This window comes from Gavia stellata, chromosome 1, assembly GCF_030936135.1.
Source record: "Gavia stellata isolate bGavSte3 chromosome 1, bGavSte3.hap2, whole genome shotgun sequence".
NCBI classification, from domain to species: domain Eukaryota; kingdom Metazoa; phylum Chordata; class Aves; order Gaviiformes; family Gaviidae; genus Gavia; species Gavia stellata.
The window spans coordinates 90,537,561-90,560,610 of NC_082594.1; the positions used below are offsets into that span (position 1 = coordinate 90,537,561).

Sequence of the window (23,050 nt, forward strand, 5' to 3'; positions counted from 1 at the left end):
ACTGTCTCCTGTGGGAGGGACCCCATGCTGGAGCAGGGGAAGAGTGTGAGAAGTCTTCCCCCTGAGGAGGAATGGTTGGCAGAGACAACATGTGATGAAGAGACAGCAGCCCCCATTCCCCCTGTCCCCCTGCACCACCAGCGGGGAGGAGGTAGAGAAAATCCGGAGTGAAGTTGAGCCTGGGCTGAAGGGAGGGATGGGGGGGAAGGTGTTTTAAGATTTGGTTTTATTTCTCATTACCCTGGTCTGATTTGATTGGTAATAAATTAATTTCTCCAAGTCAAGTATGTTTTGCCCTTGACAGTAATCACTGAGTGATCTCCCTGTCCTTATCTAGACCCACAAGCCTTTTGTTGTATTTTTTTCTCCACCTCTCCAGCTGAGGGGGAGTGATAGAGCGGCTTGGTGGACACCTGGCATCCAGCCAGGGTCAACCCACCACAAGGGGAGAGCTGTGGCTGTTCACCTTGCCTTCAGTAAGACTTTCAACACTCCCATAACATCCTCATAGACAAACTGACCAAACAAGGACTATATAAGTGTGGTGAGTTGAAAACTGGCTGAACTACTGGGTTCAAAGGTTGTGACTGACAATGCAAAGTCCAGCTGGAGGCCAGTCACTAGTGATGTACCCCAAGGGGACAATACTGGAGCCAATACTGCTCAACATCTTCGTTAGTAACCTGGATGACAGCTCAGAATGCACCCTCAGCGAGTTTGCAGAAGACACAAAATTGTGATGAGTGGCTGTTACACCAAGTGGTTGTACCATTATGCAGAGGGACCTCAATAGGCTGGAGAAATGGGTCAAGAGGAGCCTTGTGCAGTTTAACGAAGGGACGTGCCAAGTCCTGCTTCTGGGGAGGAATAACGCCAGTCACCAGCACAGACCAGGGCCAACCAGCTGTAAAGCATCTCTGCAGAGAACGACTGTGGGATCCTGGTGGACACCAAGTTGGACACTAGATACCAGTGTGCCCTTGCAGCAAGAAAGGCCAACAGTGTCCCGGAGTTGTTCTCAGCAAGTTGAAGTAGGTGATCCTGCCTCTCTACTCAGCCCTAGTGAGACACAACTGAAGTGCTGGGTTCAGTGCAGGGCTCCCCAGTATGAAAGAGACATGGACATACTGGACTGAGTCCGGTGAAGGGCCACAAAGACCATTTGGGGACTGGAGCATCTGGCATAGGAGAAGAGGCTGAGAGAGTTGGGACTGCTCAGCCTGGAGAGAGAAGGCTCATGGGAATCTTGTCCATGTGTATAAATCTGATGGTGGAAGCAAAGGCAACACGGCCAGACTCTTCTCAGTGGTGCCCAGTGACAGAACATGAATCAGTGGGCACAAACCGAAACACAGGAAATTCCGCTTAAACAAAAGAATTAAATTCTTTACTATGAGGGTGGTCACAAACTGGAACAGATTGCTCATCAGAGTTGTGGAGTCTCCATCCTTGGAGATGCTCAAAACCCAACTGCACATGACTGAGCAACCTGTTCTCGCTGACCCTGCTCTAAGCAGGGGGTTGGACTAGATGAAATCCAGAGGTGTTTTAAGAAAAATATTTCCTTTTAAAGCTTTCGTGTCTGAAAATCAAGATTGTCTCTTATGTTACCTTAAGACGTTTTATTCTACAAAGAAGGAAAGGAGGAATTGCTGTCCAGCAATGTAAGAATAACTTACTCCATTTGTAGCCTGTGAATGTTAATGACCCCATGCATTATCTACTTTTTCCTTTTAAATTCCCTTATAAAGGATTTGTTATATCATTAATTCCTAATAGTTGAGAATATCATGAAGTAGATTTATATTCAGTATAAATTAAGATCATCAGAATACTTATTTCCTGAAAACTTTAAGTTGTCATAGAGATGTTTTAATATACCAAGGAACTGAAAAACATGTGCTAGTTCTTACTCTGCTGTTATGTTGTTCCAATGAAGGTCAAAAAGCATAGGTGAAGGTTAAGAAAACACTTCAGTACTAACTGAAACTTAATTTTTAAATTATCCTTTGTCATTCTCTCCAAGTATAAAAAGAAAAATAGTAGCTACACTATAAATATTAAAAAAAAGTATTGCCAATACAGAATAAAAGTTGGCACTTCAAAGTACTGTAGGTTAGTATAAAAGTTTTGAGATTTTTTTTGTCAACCCTGTACTTCTTCTCCACTGATGGTTGCCAGTTAGAACACTGAGTAATGTCCACTTTGGCACACGTTTTTCCCCCCTCCATTCATTTCAGATTGCTTTCATTTTTTGCAATTGTTCGTATTTCATTAGTTTAGGAAATTTTCAGGCAGTGCACTTCAGAACAACTTTGGTTATTGTGCTGGGTTTTTTTACACTTTGGTTTTACAACTTTTTGATTTATTTGGATTTACACATTTGGAGCAGGTGTTCAAACACACCTGATTAATATCTCCCATTTATTTTTATTAAATACTATTTTATACTTTGGGTACAGATGAGATTGATGGAATGGTAAATAATGTCTCCATCTTAAAAAATGTGTGTAGCAGCTTTACTCTTCGAGAAAGGGTATCACATATTTGAAGTACTCCTTTTCATCAATACAAACACTGCATCACATTTATAAAAAGCATGTCAAAAGTGCTGAACAGCTCTAGCTACAAAAGTGAAGATCCCGTTGAATATTGTAAAGACCTTTAAAAAACTTGAAATTATCCTAGTGCTGAAATCCCATTTCTGATTTACACAATGGGTGTCAGGAAACTGCCTCTAACACTTTACTCACAGATATCTTTAGATTCTGAATTCATGTGAGCTAATGACCCTTGTAAAATAGTCAGTGAGATACAGTGAATTAGCTCGTGTGTCTGTGAAAGTGTGATTTTTTGCTTTCACCATCCTATAGTTTTTCTTCTAATTTATTATATAACTACTACTACTACTACTACTACTACTACTACTACTACTACTACTACTACTACTGATGGGTACTAGAATCAGCAGGTAACGTCGCATCTCTAACTAATTACATTTCATTAATCTATGGATGGGTGAAAGATAAACTTTTCCTGCAGCTGAAAAGGGCAAGTTACTGGGATTGTCTTGCAGAAACTTGCAGAATTTATAGAAATCATACATTTGTTGTGTTGCAGTTTTTATGCCATTGAGAGTATTGTTTTGTGGGGGTTTTTTTAAGTTAAACTCTTTCATTAATTGTTTCCAAATCCAAAAGACAAAATCCATTATCTTTGCAAGCTTCAGGACTGTATCATCTGAAAGGTTTGGTGAACCAAAAACCCAGACGTATTTAAAGTAGCATCTCTTGCCTTCATTTGAGATGCATCTGTTCAGGTAACTGTTGTTTAGCAGTGATTGCTTGGCTGTTGTCCAGCAGTTTAATTAGCACTTGCTTACCTAATCTCTTATAGCAGGTAGTATTATTACTGGATTCAGAGACTCTGAAAATCCCATATCTGTCAAAGAAGGCTTAATAATGAAAATCACTGTTTTTACATTGTATTTGTCTTGGCAAGAACACCTACTAGAACACATACATTTTTCACTAGCTAGAAAACATGCAGTTCAGAGTTGCAATCCCTGAGTTGTTCACTCTTCAAAAAACCAGAATTGAGCAGGAATTAAAATTGAATGAAAACTGCAGGGGGAGTTGCAGAGGAGGACAAAGTGTACAACAGAGCATCGTTTTCTAGACAGATGTTAATTTGTTTCTCACTGGTTGAAACCGATCTGCTGTAATGTATTTATGTGTGTATTTTGAAATGTTTTTGAGCAGAATATCTGCAGAGCACTGAGGGTTGACTCCAGCCCCTGGGTTGGTTCAGTTCCCTGATTTCTTCACACAGGCTAGCTAGCTTCACTCCTGCTTGACAGCTGTTGAGAGCTGATTTTTGGCAACTTGTACTCATAGCAGGGAGTTGCTTTGTGTTTTGCTGAAAGGAGAGGAAACATCCTCAACCAGTGGTTCTCAGGAGCAATACCACCTTGGTTTTGTCTCTGCCCCTCCAACCTCCTCTTAGCAGGGGTGTGGGGAAAGGGATAAAGAAGTATATTGTTAGTGAGTATGTATGGACCACAAAAATAAAAAGCTGAGATATGGTTCTCTTTCACAAGGCAACTGGGGATTGCTCTCTCCTTTTAGCGAAAAGGAAAAGTCCTTTTGCAAACATGCGTATGTGCTCTGCTATACAAGTGCTGACCTTCTGTCTTAGAAATTGTAGTGGTTATTATCTGTGGCTACACAGCACAACATCCCAGCACAGTTCATAATTTAGTATCATTGGATCAACTGACAACAAGCTTGGTTTTAATTCCTCTGTTGTGCTGTAATTTGTCTTTGCTCATTAGCTTCTATGCAGGCAGATGATCTGACCCTGCAGCAGTGGTGCACACGACAGCAGGGGCAGGTGCTGCTGTTGCCACCCCAAGGTGAGGTCTTTCTTCCCAGGATTCAGTGCTCAGGGCCTCCATCTGCACACACAGGCAATTTAGTCACCACCTAATATTAGGTGTTCAAGGAACGTGTGGACGAGGCATTGTGGGACATGGTTTAATGGGCATGGTGGTGTTAGTTGATGGTTGGACTTGATGGTCTTACAGGTCTTTTCCAACCTTTGTGATTCTGTGATTCTGTGATTGTTTAATTTTCACATTCCCCTCACAGATCCTCTTTCTCTATTGAGTAGACAGGAAGCCACATGTCTGTTAGGCACCCAGATTAGACACCTAAAGTAGACAGTCTGAGTAGTCCCCAAAGTGTTAATTTTGCTTTTTCTCCCCTCTGCATTTCTGATAAGCATAAGAGATGACCATAAGGTGGTTGTAGGGCTTTTCCAAATTGCTAGTCACAAAAAAGAGAAAATAAAAGAGGTATACTTGCACAAAGAAGTGCAAATATAAACTGACCACAGAAAAATGTAAGGTGTAAATTAAATTTGGACTATGAATTACAGGATAGTTTCTAAACACTAGAGGAAGGAGATTAAGAAGCAATTTCCAGCAGGAGTTTCAGAAAAAAGTATTTAAGTGGTTTTGAGGTAAGAATTGATATAAGGATCTCTATTTCCTCCATTGATTGAGCTGACAGACAACTAGAACCATTGACCCAGACGACCTGGCCCAGTCCTGCCATTAAGAACAGTGGGTTATTTTATTAAGGAAGAGAAAAAGTGGACATTTTTTTCTTCTTTCAAAGGCTGTATCTAGTAGGCACACTTTACAATAGTGTCTAGGAGTAGTTTTACTCTCTGATACAACTTGACGGATTTGATTTGCATTAACCTCCAGTATCTCTACATGTTCATTTTGGTGAAACGGATCTTATGATGTCAAGAATTGTCTAACAAAAGATAAAAAAATGCATTTATATGCAGATTAAATTAAAAGCTAAGCAACTGTTGGCAACTCAAGAAAAATATCGAAATATTAATTTATGAAATCTTCAGTTTCTTATTTATTTTTTGGATGATTTTTCATTACCATATGTTTACTATGTAACTTTTTATTTCTAACATGTTAGAGTTTAATTTTGATGTCTTTTATCTGCAGCGCTTAATTATTTTGCTATTACATTACATAGTCACCTTTTCAATAGGGCCTAGTTCACAAATGTTTGAATGCCTTGATGGGACCAGATATTCAAATGGGTCTTTTAAACAAGCTTTCCACAGCATATTTTCAGGATATTTCAGGCTGGAAACAAAATCTCTGGCACATAACACTGTTAGTTATTTCTAAAAACTTTTTTCTATTTCATTGTCAAGATATTTACTTGTATTGTAACAGGAATTATTTGATATTCTAATGAAAATTTTTCACTGCAGACAATATTTAGCACCTTTATAGTGCTGTGTTGGATATCTGGGGGAAAGGAAAAAACCAAGCATAAGAATCCCTTGAAAAGAAAGTGGAGAAGTCAAAGATAAAGTGAAAACCTTATACATGAATTAATTTTCTTGTCAAGCTGAAAATTTCTGATATGACTGGAAAACAAAGAACAACTGAAAAGGATTATATTTCTAAGTACCGTTTTGCCAAAGTGAAACCCCACTCTCTCATGTGTGTGTCTGGCACATTAATTTGCCCTTTTCTGACAGTTTTACTATACTGGGCTGCAGTGGGCTTCTCTCTTTTTTAAACAAATACATCTTTTAATACATTTGTCAGCTAGTTGGTCTATAATTCATCTGTTGTGCTGCTCCCCTCCAGAAACATCAGAACAGGCAAAATGTAAGACAGTAGAGGAGAGATGTATACCTGGCACCTCTGTAATCAATTAGACGCGAAATCTGAATGTCCTCTGTCCAACTAATCAGAAACCACACTCCAATACAATGAGGACAGTCCTGTCAAAAGCAGTGTGCTGAGAAGGAAGGAAAAGGGCATCTCTTCAGAGGCTGACTGGTTTCTTGTGCAGTCCATATGCAGGTAGTCGAGTGACTCCTGACTTGAATGCCAATTCAGGGAACTTCTTTATAGAGGAGGAGATTTCCAATGAAAGGAAAGCAGGAATTTTACTGGATAAGACAAGTCCAGAGGCTGGTAATAAAATTTTGTGCAGGAGGGTTCATTTTAAAATCTAGATTGTTTATGAACGACAATGTTTGACCATTTTGTCACAAATAAAAGAGAAAAATTTAAAGTGTAGTAAATGTATTTCCAGCGCTGATATTTCACATTAAATTATATGTTGCTGTGCAGTATTATGAATACAAACTATAATCACTTCAAGAGGAAAAGTGAAAAAATTTTTGAGTTTAATATTTAATATTGTCCGCTTGTTTTCTTTTCCAACTTTCTTTCAAAAAAGAATTTTTACTAAGACTGACCCAATTTCACAGGCACCCTAATTTCAGTGAAGTGAACAGATAATTCTGCTGAAGCTTCTGCAGATAACTCTTCTTCAAAAAGCTGAAGATACAAACTAGTCATAGAGATAGGGTGAGATGCTGAATAGCAGAAAAGAGAAAAGAAGCTCTGAGGTTGCTAGTTCCACTTTTATGTGGGGGTTATAATGCATAAATGGAATTAAATGTGCTTTGAAATGTGACCTGTCTAAAATGCGGCTATATATATGCATATATAATGTGAGTTTGAACTGTGTGATTATTGTGATTTTGAGAAGAAAAATAGCAGGCATCTAGAAGGTGAAAGAGAAATCCAGAAGGGATCATTTTAGTATTACTTTTTTTTCTCTGAGAGATAGTATTTTCAAGGAAAAAAAATCAGTTCTGCTCTGAAGATATTGTGTTAACTCTGGAAAAGAAATTCAGTCAATGAAGTGTGAAATGGAAGGGTTTTAATCCCTCTTTCAGTGCAAATCTCAATGTGGCCTTAACTGTGCAGTTACTAATAACATTTTTATAATAATAAAAAGTCATATAATCTGGAGTTCATATATAATCATGTAAAGTCTTCCAAATTAATTATGAGACCTGGATTTTAATTTTGATCATTCAATTCCTACGATTAAAAATAGCCTTTCTTTTTTTCTTCTGCCACCATTTACAAAATCACTTCTGAGGAAACAGAAAACAAGACTCCTGAGGATGAAGGCTGTGAGAATCTTGGGATTAATACTTGTGTGCCTCATCCCATTTATTTGCTCTATTACATGTGTGAAATAATACACCATATGCTATACAGTGAGGTTTAGTCCTATCAAATTTCACACATAGTACACAGGGGATGTGTTTTAGCTTTGGTTTTATTTCCTTGCCTACCCTTCTTGGTTAGTGACACATTAAAGAACTGATTTGCAATTGCCATTTCAGAAGGCACATAATCTTACCTTAGATTTTCTTTATTCTGTCTTGTTGTTTGTAGCTCTAGGGTTCATAATATGAATTTTTCTAAATAAAAATAATCCTTTGGAAAAAGTTGGCCTTAATTTCAAAGGTTAGCTGAAAGAAAAAGAGGTTCGTATCAAAATCTTCCACATCAGGGTCGTTCATATTAAGCAGGTCTTTTTTGTAAAGCTATGATCTTTTTATTCATGCTGGTGGAAGACTTTGTTTGCTATGGTTAAACCACAAACAAAATTAAACCTTTTCCTCAGGTATGTTTATCGCCGTTGAAGATCAAGCCTTAGAGAAAGATGATAGTTAAACTGCTGATGACTCGTATAAGAACTAAATTTACTTGCAGACCGCAACAGGTGGAGACAATTTTACTCTCAAAGACAAGTTTCCCTTGATAGTAAGAAGACTGTATTGAGGAGAAGTTTGATAAATATTATTTCTTAGTCTGTTTACAAACCCAAGTGTAAAATGAGACTCAAGTGTCAAATGGGAGACACATGACTTCTCCTACTGTTTGACTAATGTGCTGAAAAATACCATGTGAACAGCCATCCTGAGCTATTGGAACGGCACTAATTTATTACTCTAAAATGGAACAATGGATGGCACTATTCACAAAACCCTGGGGGCAGTGTGTGAAAAAATAAATGAGGACTTGATGTAATTTCTCTGACTGCTTTCAGAGACTGAGCTGATCTTCGAAAAGGAAGTAGAAATTACGCATTGCTTGCAGATGCCTGCACTGACAGTTGTGAGCTTTGTAGCTCTCCAGACTGGAAGCTGTGCAGTCTCATTAGCACAGAGTTGCTCCCAGCCTGAAGTACAAAACTTAACAGCTTGTGCACTCTACTGTGCTAACATTGGACAGTGGTTTATGTCCACTCAACTCAGGCTAGGCTAAAGTGAGCCAACCTCACCCTGCCTTATAAATCTATGTAAGCTGTTTTTTTCACTCAGAATAGGTATGAATATTTATAGAGTGGAAAAAGAAAAAGAAAACAACAAAAAAAAGAATACGTGTATATGTGTATATTTTCATATGTTGGTTTCCTTTCCTGGGTCCTTCGATAGTCGTGCGAGAGTATTGCTCTTCTGCTGTATCCCCATTTGAGGCAGTTAACCTGGTGTCTAAATACCCGTTGAAGCAACTAGCATTCTAGTATTGCTATCCAAAGGCATAGAAACTGCAGGAAGTCCAAGCAAAATGAATACCTTAATTATCAAAAAGGATCTTGTACTCAGGTGAACTTTCCTCCACATATTTGAATTGTTAGAAATTCAGAAGTGAATGCTACAATTTTAGGCTCTTCTGTATCTTCTTATATATTTCTGCCAGAAATTGCAGTCCTCTCCAGAAAGAAAATAAGAAAGAGACCTTAAGCTTAACGTATCATAAAGCAGTCAAACACGTTCATGCATAAGCTTAGTGTTGGAACATTTTCTAAATTGATATGTATCATTTGCCCCAGAAAAAGAAATTTGGGGAGATAATATGAACTCTTCCAGGAACTTCACTTGTTTGTTGTTGAATTTATATGAAGAAAGCTTGGATGCTGAGGAGAAACAAACCAGACCAAACCAAATCAAACCAAACCAAAACCAAAACAACAAGAAGCAGTATAAGCACTGGTGTTCATAAACAAACATGCGAAACTTCATTAACTATGTTATTTTTTCATATGTCTTCTTCTCTGCCTTTCAGGATTATCCAGGCTTGGTTCTCTATGATACTTTTAATATATTCTTTTTTCTACTTAATTCCCCTTAGTTTTATTTCTTTTAGTTTGGGAGAGAAAAAGAGGGAAGCAGTTTCCTTTTTCTGACAGAAAAGTCCCTAGTCCTTTTTTCTTTTCAGTCTGGACATATAAACACAAATTCATCTTTGGCTGTATAGATGTTGGGATCTATGTCTATTTATCTACTTCAGTCATGTCTCCTCTCTTCTGGCATAAATCTGAGCCTATGTTTGTACATTCCACATATTGCCTTCCTACTGTATTAGCAGCAGGCTATGACACCAGTGACCCTCGAATTGCACAGCTCCAGTTTGCACTTGGATTTCAGTCTCATCGGTATTCCTTACACTGTGCAGCAAAATTCACCATTAATAATTAAATTGTGTATTTAAGTGTGCATATATGTGCAGAGGAGATAGTGAGGATAGATAGAAGGTGAATTAGTTACTAAATTGAACAAGCCCTGAAGAAATTTTAAATAATCACAGATCAAAATCTATGTCAGCTTTGTGACCTTATCTTGAAAAATATACTAGCATTTTCTTTACCTTGGTGCATTTGAGGTAGCAAAATGACTGCACAGAGATCAAACAGAGTGAAGCATCACTCAATAAAAGTTACTCTCAGTGGAATATTTAAGTTATAAGGTGCTCTTACAACCATTTCTAATTTCATTGAATTCCTTTATAAAAATGTTCATTCCTTCAGTGACTGGAAAGGAGTGATATGTGTTAGTAGGCCAGTTTCTTTAATTTAAAACATAGTCATTTCTATTTAATTTTTTACACTAGTGGATTTTTGAACATGTTCAGAAAAAATGTTCACTTGCTAAAAGTAGCTCAGTTTTTCATGTAACTCAAGTATGACCATATGCTATACCATTAACCAAAATCATAGAGAGTAAGACATTTCTTATGATGTTTATCCAGTGCAGTCACGCCTTATGCCTGCTCTGGACTAAAGAAACATCTTCATCTTTAGACAGGCATGTGAGTACTAGGCTTAACTGAAAGCATAGTGTATTATACTTAGTTTTCTTTATTTTAGAGTGTTTTGCATTTCAGAGGAAAAATAATTCTTCCTTCAAAAAAAAAAAAGATGTGGGGGTGGGGGGAATATCGCTACCATCCGTGCCATCCTATATGACGCTATAATTCCTAGTCCTGTTGGTCTTGTGTGCCAGGCTTCTTTGGATGATATATCCTGTAAGGATCCACCTAATGCCTAAGAAAGGGCAGACTAATGTCTCATAGAAAATAGTTACAGGTCAGCTAAGGAATCTCTCTAGCCCATGGAAGAGAACGAACCATGAGAATCAATTTATTTGAAGCAAAGGGGTAGCATTCTGAAAATCAGAGTTGTGATTTTTACTCTGGAAAACATTTTTAAGGAAAATTTAAGATTTAGGACAGATAAAAACAATTAAAACACAGGGATTTTGTTGCTGCTGCCTGATGAAGTTAACTATGCTGCATAGCATAAACAAAGATGACAGCAATAACAAAAAGATCCCCCAACCTTAATCTGAAATTTGTCTTGATGCCAATTTTATCTATGAATTTAATCTCAATTTTGGCATATGAATGAGGTTCTGCAGAACTTTACTCTCTCTAGAGATATCTGTGCTTCTTGCCCTATGTTCTTTCTGTCTATGGTTAGTTACCACTGCTTTCCTAGCAAATGCTGTCACTTTTCCCATACAAATTGCTACACCAAGAAAGATGGCCTCTTGATGATTAGCAACAAATATAGAAAGGTAATGAGTAACACATAAATATCATACAAATGTTGATTGCATAGGTTAAACACCCAGGAAAAAGTCTGAAGTTGGAGAACATCACTGGGCTGAATTCTTTACTTCCTGCCTTGAGAAATGTCAATAAGCATTCACTATGCACTTTGCCTGTCTGGCATGCAAACTTATAACTATAGAGACAGTGCAAGATTCTTTTTTTTTTTACATACACTTATATTTCTTTTCTATTCAGTGGAATTTATAAGGTTTAAGTTTTCAATGAGTGTCTGCTATGTTGCATAGCTTTAGAGTGAAGAGCAGTTGAAACATATCTTTTGGAGTTGGTTTGACACAATCTGTGGAATTTCATTTTGATGTTGTTCTGGTTTTGGCTGGGATAGAGTTAATTTTCTTCAGAGTAGCTAATATGGGGCTATTGAAAGAATTCTTGAAGTAAATCAGCATGAAATTGCATTATATTTTTTACCTTGGAAGTTGTGATTTGGATGTCCAAAGTCCAAATCTTTCTTCTTTGCAACTTTCATGCTGAACTATGTCTAGTGGTGCAATTCGGTTTTCATCATTCTTCAAGAGGTTTTATGGCTGCAAGGATTTTGTATGAGATGACCGCTAAGATCTGTAGCTGCTGGGGCAAATCTGAGCCATCTGACCTGATCATGAGTCCCAAATAGCACTGTAGGAAAAAGCAGTTCCATGATCAAATAAATGTTGTGTGTCTGTTCATTAAACTGGAATGAAAAATATGTTTTATAATATATCAAAAATTTGTCTTTCAATTGAAAATGACAAATTTTTCTGATTGAAAATGTTCTCAGTATTTCATTCCAAAAATATTTCTATTGCATACATTGAGTCAGAATTCAAAAACTTATTTGAATATAAAAACGTATTTTGTTTGCTTTATCTAACAAGTCTTAATTTTGTTTTGGATGTATTTTAGGATATAGCATAAGGAGGGAAAGGGAAATGCTCTGATGTTTTGAATTTGCCTTTGAAATGCAATGTAGCTAGGCACATCAGCATGCTTACCTGATCCACAAAGGTACCTGAGGAAGTTTTTATCTGAGTCTTGTGGGATTTGGATTCCTAACTCAATTAGATCCATTCTATTTCTTCAGATTTGCTTCAACCAAAACGTTCCTGCTAAGCTTTAAAGTAAGCTTTGGTGAAAGGAGCAAAGTTTTTGTCAGACTCAAATAGTGATGATTTTCATTTCCTTTGCCTAATAAGATTAAAGTACTGAACTACTGTATTACTCTGGTGACCTCTTCCTCCTCGGTAAGCTGTCTCAAGTGTGGCAAACATGTGGCATATGCGAACAGAGGAAATGTCAAACTGGGGAGCAAAGATTTACAAAATTTAATATCTTTCATAAGCTTTAGTTTCTAGACTTAATATGGACAAAAAAAGAAGGAGGAAAATGCCAAATGCTATAATACTATGGGTTCCTCTAAAACTGAAAAAAGTGTACAAACAGATTTATAATGACTTTTCATAATCCATGGAGTGCAAATTTACTGTAGTTAATATTTTCTCTTTAAAGTTCAGTTAATATTGTTGTTCCTTATTCAGTCTTTCATGAGGTTCCTATTGGCTTTAAACTATCATGTTTTGTACTTGGTAACATCTGCAGGAAAAGAGCATATATCATAAAAACTTCTTAAATTAAAAATTTATTTCTATTTCATGAGCAAATGTGTTCTTTCTTTAGCAGTTTGATGATAAATTATCCCAGTGTTGCACATATATGGAAGCTCAGCTTCTAGTTTTATGGAACAAGCCTACTTTTTTCTTTTTTTTCCCCCCCCAGTCTGTTATATTCCACTTTTGGTAGCCATTAACAGTATTTTTTATATAAAAGGGGATGTACTTTAGTTAACAAATTCCAAACTGACAACGGCTAATTTTTTTATTTTGGCTCTTACGTGTTTTCTAATTGTTATGGTACTGGGTACTGTATTGTGTGCTGATACTAAGCTTCAGAATAATGTCAAGAGTTTATTTTTCCATTGAGCCATTCATACAGAAAATTTTAAAGGGCTCTTGGGATTAAAAAGAAATGCAAAAAAGAAGGAAAATGTGTCCCTTTCTGAATCTTGGATGCTTGTATAAATGTACACAAAGTAGTACAACAAAATTTAGCAATATCTGTTAGCAGTGTATATTTTTTTGCAATTTGTTAAGATATGTAATTGCACAACATCATAGAATAGACTTATCTCTGTTACAAAGGACAACTATGTTTTAAAGTAAATGTGTCACCTGCTGAAGAGACAGCTACATGGAGGGTGAGGTTTGTGGGTTTTTTCCCACCTTTAATCATTATTTACCCCTGTCTGATGGTAGGGCAATGCAGATCCTGGTCTGACCTATCCTGTGGAGAAAGCCTCTTGTCTCCCAATGCAACAGTGCTCATTGCCAGGCCACACAATGGTGCCATGACAGCCGTAACCAGGCCATAAAACAGCTGCCCTTCCAGACCTCTCTGCCCCTGTGCCTCCCTCCCTTCTCCCAGGCTCAGCCTTTGGGTCCACCGCTGCTCCACTTATCTGAGCAAGAACGTCTATGGGAAGAAGATATCATTCTCTCATCAACTGTTCAAAATGTTTCTGGAGTGTCTCAAAACTGGTGGTTACCAAAGCCTTACCTAATGGATTCCTGATGGCACCATACATTTGTATTAACTTATTGATATAAATATTGACATCATATCCCCGTCCAAGAACAGTGTAATTACTAGGCCAATTCTTTTGTGTGTAAATGCACACACAGTTAATCAAATTGAAGCAGTGATGTGCACTGAAGATGATTATTTTAAAATTCTTGTCAACTTTGGAAGAAATAAATAACTTTGTCATATTGAGTAAAGATAAACCTTCCTAGAACTGCTTTATGCTTTTAAAAGTTATACTGTATTTTAACTTCTATTTAAATTCAGGTATAGATACAAATGTCTCTCTGACACATATATGGCTTTAAATAAATCCGTGTCTACAGTTTGAGTCTAGTAGGATTACCTCTAGTCAATAAATAGTCATCAAAATCAGGAAGAGCTGTATGCAGTTAACATACACTTTGAAAAGGGTATTGATATTGTCAATCCAAGATCACAATTTCAATATATTCACACTCTCCCAGTATTTTAAGAGTGAAAGTAATGCAGAACAGATTAATAAACAGAAATATGTAATTATTTTTTTAATATGTACTATTGCTGGCAACCTCATGGTCTGTGTATACTTAATAACTATATGGTTAGAACTTTTAATCTTTGAAACTTTAAAGTAAAAAATGATCTTTTTATTCAAAGTCTGTTTGAAACAGTGTTTCTTTGGGTCTCAGCTCTTCTGAAGCACTCACTGCAATTCTTTTCATTTCGCACATTCCTAGTCATATAGTCATGATAATGCAGCTTGAGAAATTTCCACCAGCTAAGTCACAGCAACAAGGTGTTTGCACTCTCCTATGCACATGTTGTAATTTGATTAATCTTAATCTTCTTGTATTATAAACTAATCTGCTGAATTTTGTCGTACTTACTCCAAGTGGAGAGTCTTCACATATTTAGTTATCACAGTTCAGCTGATATTCAGCAACTTGTTTGTGCTATTCAGCAGCTGTGTTCTTTGTAGGAAAAAAGTTTAAAGGTATAAAGTGCAGCTGCTACTCAAGTGCTACTGAAATTCCAACATGAAGAAATCCTTGATCTTCCTCATAATCTCCAAAATGAAGCTACTGGAGAACAGAATGTATTTTCAAAAACGGTTTCAATAGCAAGAGATATGGTTGAGATTAAATAATTTGCCATCTGCTACAGCATGATACACCAGTATGACCCAGAGATTCTCTTTTCATGGAAATCATCTTTCTAAAAGACATCCTTACGTGTGCTTGTTCAATTTTCAGAAATTAGTGTAACCACTTCCCACGGTAGTTTCTCTTCAGGTTGGGTTACTATTTTGTTTTAGTCTTTCGCAATTCCAGAGGAAAATCTAAGACCAATACATAGCAGACTTCATCTCCTCACATAATAATGTTAAGATTCCACCTCTAAATCATATAGGGAACAATAGAAATTGTATTACACTGGCACCAAGTAGAAGTGCCAGATACTTCAGATACTCTAGTATAGCCACATAAGAAACAGAGGATGTAGAACTGTCCTCAAATAAGGATGTATAGCAAATATAACAATCAAGAAACAATTCATTTCAGATGGGCACTGATCATTAATGCAGTTTAATATCAGGCTTTGGAATTTAAACCAGTAAACAAACTCTTCTGTTTTGTGGCTGTTGATTACATTATGCTGCCACCTCTATGTTGTAACTGTAAATGTACAGATGGTCTCTGAATTGAAAATGAATAATTGAAAGAAGGTAGCACACAGAAGCACACAAAAGATTAGGGACCTGTGTAACTGGGTCTGGCTGGGAAGGAGTTATTTTTATTCATAGCAGCCTGTACGGTGCCATGTTTTGGTTCTGTGACTAGAACAGTGTTGATAACACACCAGTGTTTTGACTATTACTGATCAGTGTTTGCAACACATCAAGGTTTCTCTTTTTCCCATTCTACTCCCCAAGGCAAATAGACTGGGAGGGGACACAGCCAGGGCAGCTAACCCGAATTGGCCAAAGGGATATTCCACACCAAGTAACATCATGCTCAGCAATAAAAATGGGGAGGTTTTGGCTTTCAAGTTAGCCATTGCTCAGAGACTAGCTGGCCATTGGTCTGCTTGTGGGAGGTGGTAAGTGAGTGACTTTGCATCACTTGTTGGTTTTTTTTTTTTTTCTCTTTCCTTCACTTCTTAAACTATCTTTATCTTGACCAATGAATTTTCTCACTTTTGCTCTTATTCTCTACCCTGGCCTGTTGCGTGTGGGGCTTAGTGATTAAGAAGCTGTGTGGGTACTTCGCTGCTGGCTGGGGTCAATCCATCAGAACCTGATAGGTCAGGATGGGCTAGTCTACCTTCAAATGTGTGTTTACTAAGCCTCCTATTTTACATGACTTGATGAAGCAGAAAAGAAGGGTTTGAAATAAGCGAGAGGGACTGAATGGGCATCAGGGAAGAATTCTTGGTTTAGAGCAGGAACTTTGGAAGTTCAGCGCGCATTCTTTAGTCCTTTGGTTGCTCTGTCTTGCATAGTATATTTACTCCATTTTTTTCTTAAAAATAGCTTTCATAGTTTAACTTTTTCTACAACACAATAGTGATAATTAAAGGATTAGTATTAATTCAGACAAAAATACTATTTAATTTGGCTTGTTTTATGTAAAAGAGAGAATGACATAAAAACTTCCCGCCAGATAGACACAAAGGTATTTTCACGCTTATTCTGCCTCTAAGTAGTCCAATACCTAGGCATATGTACTCTGTTTCGTGTTAATGCAGTATTCTGAAGCCAAGAAATACAGCATTTTTAATGAATTTATGGCAAACCACAGCTTTCTTTTTCCATTACTACTCTTCCTGTGGGCTAGTGCATTTGCCAAGATTCCTCAACTACCAAATCTGCCACTTTTAAAACTTATCTCAGGTGGGGCCAGGGTAATTGCAATTTTTAGGAACTAACTTCTTTAATAGATGATGATATCCAAAATAATTTTTCTGTCTCCCTCAAATATCCTTCAGCATCTTTTTCCCTTACTGGAACACCCTCATACCAGCCACTACACACTTCTAGACTGAGAACAAAATATGTAAGTTTTAAGCCTATAACATAATTGTTGCAAGAGTTTTCAAGAGAATGAAAAATGGGATTTCAAAATGAAAGTGCTATCTCAAACAGAAGTACAGCATAGTAATTTGCAAAGCTGTAATAACAGTCTTAGTGCAAAAGGATATTTAGTCCTGTATAAAATGTACTTGACGTGGTCATTTGAAAACATTAGTACTAATGATAAATCCGTATTGTTTTCATGTTTCCAATTTTATACTGGTACTTTTTTGAAAGTACAGAATCCAAGTGGTCTAACGAGAGAACTGGCCATGTTCTCTTTCTCATCTCCATAGTGTTGCATTTCTAAGCTCTGCTTCTTCATTCCTGTTGGACTTAATTTTTATAGTAAATAAAAGGGTACACAAACCAAAAATAGACAGTCTTTGCATTTCTTCATAATGAGAACACACACTATGTGTTATGTTGCATAGAACTAATTGGCCCAGGCACTGTAATGAGTGTGCTATATAGTATAAAGTCTTGATTTTTTTTTTTTCTCTTTTTAATGTTAGCTAGTCTAAGCAAAAAGCAAACGGAAACAACCAGGGTAAAAAGAGATAAACCAGAACAGACTCAGACTGTGATTTTGATGGTAAAATATTGTTGTGAAAATTGTTTTAAAGAAAGTAATTTAGAGTCTTATGCATCGCTTGATAAACTTTTGAAAAATTGTTTTATGAAGAGCCAGTTAAAGGAAGCCTGTTTTCTTGACAGATTATGCCCCATACTTCTGCACCCTATGCAAAAATCTTAGCCGCACTGCTACAATATCCTCTGTTCACTTTCTCTACCCATCATATTTACTCTGCCTACATACTACCATCTTATTTCTGTATCTGCTAATGCCCTCCTTGACAAGTTCCCAGCTTTAGGAACAATACCTGATGCTTTCTCCCTTACATAGCTGTTTTTCACAATTTATGAGATCACTTCTTTGTCAGATTAGGCAATGCCTAATGTGTTCAACAATCCTGAAGTGACTGACAAATAAATAGAAGGCACAGTGACATTGCATAAACGTCTCTCTAGGAAATTACATTAAGAACAGAAGTACAAACACTGGTGAGCAGGAAAAAAGAAATCTGTTAATTTTTATTTTATTAAATATTATATTTAGGAGAATTTACTGTTACTGTAAAAGTTTCAGGATAACTGTTTTCAACTGTCAGACCTAAATTGTTTAGATGTCCAGAATTCAGATTTCCACCAATGTATTGGAAACTTGAAGACGTCTACTAACTCTAAAACCTATAAATTGAATTGAAGCTTTTGAAAGAAGCCAGGCTGTAGCAGTGGACCCAGGAATTATTAGCTTTATTTTTCCTCCTTTTCAGCACTGAATTTTGACTTGAAAATGACACATATGATCCTGAAAAATTAAGGAGAAGACCTTCTCAGTAATTTTAAATATTCTGTGTGCTGGGTGCTATCCGCAGGCACAGGTGTTTAACATGCAAATATGTAACATTTTTAAGGTGCCGAAGTCAATAGAAAAATCTAAAGATTTCTATGAATGTAAAAGGAATCATGAATATAATTAGTCTTTGGGTCTTTGAAAATGTATCTTTACATGCTTCAAGGAATTTGGAAATCAGGATTTTAATTAGGTTTCTGATACATCTAAGTTTTCCTAGACTGAAAAATACACTTGTGCTCTATACACCACAGGCAGAGTGTACGTAGGAAGTGTCAGTTACAGTGTATGCATGCTATCATCTGTCTGAGTGTTCACAGTAATCTCATTTTTAAGGACATGACAGTCTATTTTTCTTTCCATTATTTGGTTTTAAGCCTCGGTTTATACTCCTCAGTTACAGTGGAATAGGAGCATTTTAAGCACAGATAGACAGTTATCTCCTGAAATATCACTGTTATCACAAAATATCACAGAAGGGTGTCTGTGTCTTATGATGAGAATGATGAACTTCTATGATATCTGTCAAAATTGCATTAGCACCTTCTCATAGATGAAGGCACATTGGCTGAGCAGTAGTGTGAGGTATTTCCTGGAAGATTTTTAAGGTATTAAAGCTTCCAGCTGTAATAAGGTTAATACAGTTCTAAGTGACTTGAATGTGTGTTGGCAGAGTTTAACTGGTATAACATTTCTGCAAGCAGGAAGAGAAGCACTGTCATGTTCACTTCATTGAAAGTCCACACCGAGAAGAGGACACATGCTTTCTAAAGATTATAATTGAATATAACTGTAATAAATCACAGAATTACAGAATGGTTGAGGTTGGAAGGGACCTCTGGAGGTCATCTGGTCCAAACCCCTGCTCAAGCAGGGCCACCTAGAAATGTTTGTCCAGGACCATGTCTAGCTAGCTTTTGAATATGTCCAAGGATGGAGACTCCACAACCTCCCTGGGAAACCTGTGCCAATACTCAGTCACTCTTACAGTAAAAAAGTGTTTCCCAATGTTCAGAAAGAGCCTCCTGTGTTTCAGTTTGTTCCCATTGCCTCCCTCCCTGTCACTGGGCAACACTGAAAAGAGCCTGGCTCTACTCCCTTTGCACCCTCCCTTCAGGTATTTATATTCATTAGTAAGACGCCCCCTCAGCCTTCTCTTCTCTAGGCTAAACAGTCTCAGCTCTCAGCATGTGCTTGTAAGAGAGATGCTCCAGTCCCTTAATCATCTTTGTGGCCCTTTGTTGGACAAGTCTGTCCATGTGTCTCTTGTATAGAGGCGCCAAGAGCCAGACACAGTACTCCAGGTGTGGCCTCACTAGTGCTGAGTAGAGAGGAAGGATCACCTCCCTCCACCTGCTGGCAATATTTTAATGCCGCTCAGCAGACCTTTTTTGCCGCAAGGGCACATTGCTGGTCTATGTTCAACTTGGTGTCCACCAGGACCACGAGTCCTTTTCTGCTAAGCTGCTTTCCAGTTGGGTGTCCCACAGCACATCTTGGTGCATGGGGTTGCTCCTCCCTAGATGCAGGAGTTTGCACTTCTCCTTGCTGAACTTAATGAGGTTCCTGTCAGCCCATTTCTCCAGCCTGTTGAGGACCCTGTGGATGGCAGCACAACCCTCTTGTGTATCAGCCAGTCCTTTCAGTTTTGTGTCATCAGCAAACTTGCTGAAAGTACACTCTGCCCCATCATCCAGGTCGTTACTGAAGATGTTAAACAGGACTGGACCCAGTGTTGACCCCTGGGGTACACCACTAGATAAAACATAAAATACAAATCCATAATATTATGAGCATGCCAGTATTCATATTTGCTTGAGTTGATACTCTCTTAAGCTATCTGGTGGGACATATTGATGTGGTTAGGGCCAACAAATGACCAAATAATTCAATAGATAGTTACCTTAAAACCTAATGTTGGTTGTACTTTGTGATATGACGTCTTAATGTGAAACTTTTGAAAATTCTAGGCATTTAGGAGTTTTTGATTTGGTTTTTTTTTTTTTCTATAGAAATGTCATCCAATTTATACATTTGGAATAACTATTTCACAGAGCATTAATATAAATACAATGCCTACATATTCAATCTATCAACATTCTCCTTAAAACTCAGGAACTGAACTTTGATAATGTTAATTTTCAAAAGTTTGGTAATGTTCTTTCTGGTTTTGCATGTAAATATAGAATACCTGCTAGCATGTTTGCCTAAGCCTACGAAACTGGACTGCAGGTGATCCTTAGCATATTTTATGAGGAATTTCATGCTGAAATAAAGTCAAGGATATCTGCTTTGCATAGTTAATCCTTCATTCAATATGAAGGCTTGAAACAGAGTTGGTATTATTCTGTTCTCATGGATTCATGAAGCTCAAGGAATTGGGAACCTGAGTATTCTGAGAGACAAAACATGACTAGCAGACTAATATTATAAACCAAAGTGTACTAACTTAATTAGGCAGTGAAAGGCAAGATTACAATTTGATGATAAAGTACGATGAAGAAGCTATTACCTGGTAACATATAATGAAATTAATGCTGCTTAGAGGTGCATGTTAATTCATTTTTGGCATGGGGATTTAGAAGCAGAGAGAAATAGAATCAGATCAGAGAGAGAATGCTCTTTCAGAAACGTAAAAAATGAAATGACCAAAGATGTAAATGAAATTTGAAATAAACAAAAGTTAGTTTCTTAAGTCCTATGGGGAAGCTAATATCATAGCCTTATGTCTGTTCACTTTAATATCCGCAAGAGTACATCTATGTCTTATTATGGCCTTGTAAAGGTTACTAAATTTTAGGGACTGTTGGGTAGGAAAATTGGAACAAGGACATATTATTGTCCCTTCCTGGTCTTAAAAGTAAACACAGGAGGAGACAACCCAAAGATATATGAAATATTTCTCTATGTGAATTCTGTTCACAATGCAAATTGATTCTAAAGGGTCGTGGTTTAACCCCAGCTGGCAACTAAGCACCACAGAGGTGCTTGCTCACTCCAACCTGGTGGGATGGGGAAGAGAATCAGAAGAGTAAAAGTGAGAAAACTCATGAGTTGAGATAAAGACAGTTTAATAGGTAAAGCAAAAGCCATGCAGGCAAGCAAAGCAACACAAGAAACTCATTCACTATTTCCCATCAGCAGACAAGTGTTCAGCCATCTCCAGGAAAGCAGGGCTCCGTCATGCGTAATTGTTCCTTGGGAAGACAAACGCCATCACTCCCATCATGCCCCCCTTCCTTCTTCTTTCCCCAGCTTTACCTGCTGAGTGTGACATCATATGATGTGGAATATCCCTTTGGTCAGTTGGGGTCAGCTGTCCTGGCTGTGTCCCCTCCCAACTTCCTGTGCACCCCCAGCCTACTCGCTGGTGGGGCAGTGTGAGAAGCAGAAAAGGCCTTGACTCCGTGTAAACACTGCTCAGCAATAACAAAAACATGCCTGTATTATCAACACTTTTTCCAGCACAGATCCAAAACTCAGCCCCATGCTACCTACTATGAAGAAAATTAACTCTACCCCAGCCAAAACCAGTATTCAACCAACTCTAGGGTGAGAGGCATTTGATGCCGCTTTAGCTTTGCAAAAGTTGATTTTCTAAGCTAGCTAGCTGTCCAAGCTCTTTTAAAGTTAATAAAAAGAAGTGGCAAATTCAAAGACCAAATATTTATACGAGTCATAGATATTCATTTTAAGATTAAATAAATTGTCTTTTGGATGTACTGATTTCTTTCTACTGACTGGATCAGGGGCCTGATTAACTAGCTGAGACTGGATACCAAGTTTTTAAGTGAATGAACCTAATGGTGAATTTCTATGGTTGAAATTCCTTAAGAAAAAGAACCATAACGTTTCATTAAGGAAGCCATTGTAGAAAGTATCTGTTCTCCTTCTGTTGCTTTGGTATTCTTAACTAAAAATAATGGGGCAGAGGGAGGGAGGTTGGGTGTTTTTTGTTGTTGAGGTTTGGTTTTGTTGCTGGGGTTCAGAAAGTCAAACAATTCTAGTATTGCTTTCTGATGAACAGTTATTGCGGGACAGTATTGCTAGTGGCTGACATTATTCAACAGGTGAAGAATATGAAAATTATTCTAGAATTATTGCTAATCAGGACAGGAATTCCAAGATCTGCTTAACTTGTTCTTGAATAATCCATTAAAAACACTGACAGTAATCTTCCTGGCAATATCTATTTGCACATTTGCTGTTATTGCACTTTTTGTTAAGGTAGTTTCTTTTCCTCATTCAAATCTAACCCAGACTTTCACACTTTTTGGTTCAGGCCACATCTTATTGTCCTAATGTCTTCTGAGACTGAGTAATACCTTCTTTCATTTACATGGTTACCCTGAAGATATTTGACTGATGCAATTCACAGATTATGACACCCTGTGTACCACATGGCCTCTGTGTAGCAGTAATTTCACTCCAGTATTTTATAACTGGTCATGCTAGAGTTACACAAGAAAAAAGAGAAATTGCTCAGTTATCTCAGAAATTATCAAGATTTAACACAAAATTTCATAATAACTGTGTTCTGCATAGACAAGGACATGATGTTAACAGTGAGAAAATGCAGTTAATTTTTCAGGGATCAAAAGAGTACTGCTAGTCACTCAATGGACCTTTT

The 23,050-nt window shown here is 37.4% G+C and overlaps 1 protein-coding gene across 1 annotated transcript in view; it reads left to right on the forward strand.

Annotated features, from left to right (window-relative positions):
- Positions 1–773: 773 nt before the first annotated feature.
- The window catches only part of IL1RAPL1 (interleukin 1 receptor accessory protein like 1), a 381,033-nt gene continuing 358,756 nt past the window's right edge, over positions 774–23,050 (forward strand). Inside the window, exons 1-4 of the mRNA XM_059817534.1 lie at positions 774–1,062; positions 4,334–4,414; positions 6,413–6,526; positions 22,532–22,696. Of these exons, the coding sequence (XP_059673517.1) occupies positions 774–1,062; positions 4,334–4,414; positions 6,413–6,526; positions 22,532–22,696 (649 nt within the window). The remainder of the gene's footprint in view (positions 1,063–4,333; positions 4,415–6,412; positions 6,527–22,531; positions 22,697–23,050) is intronic.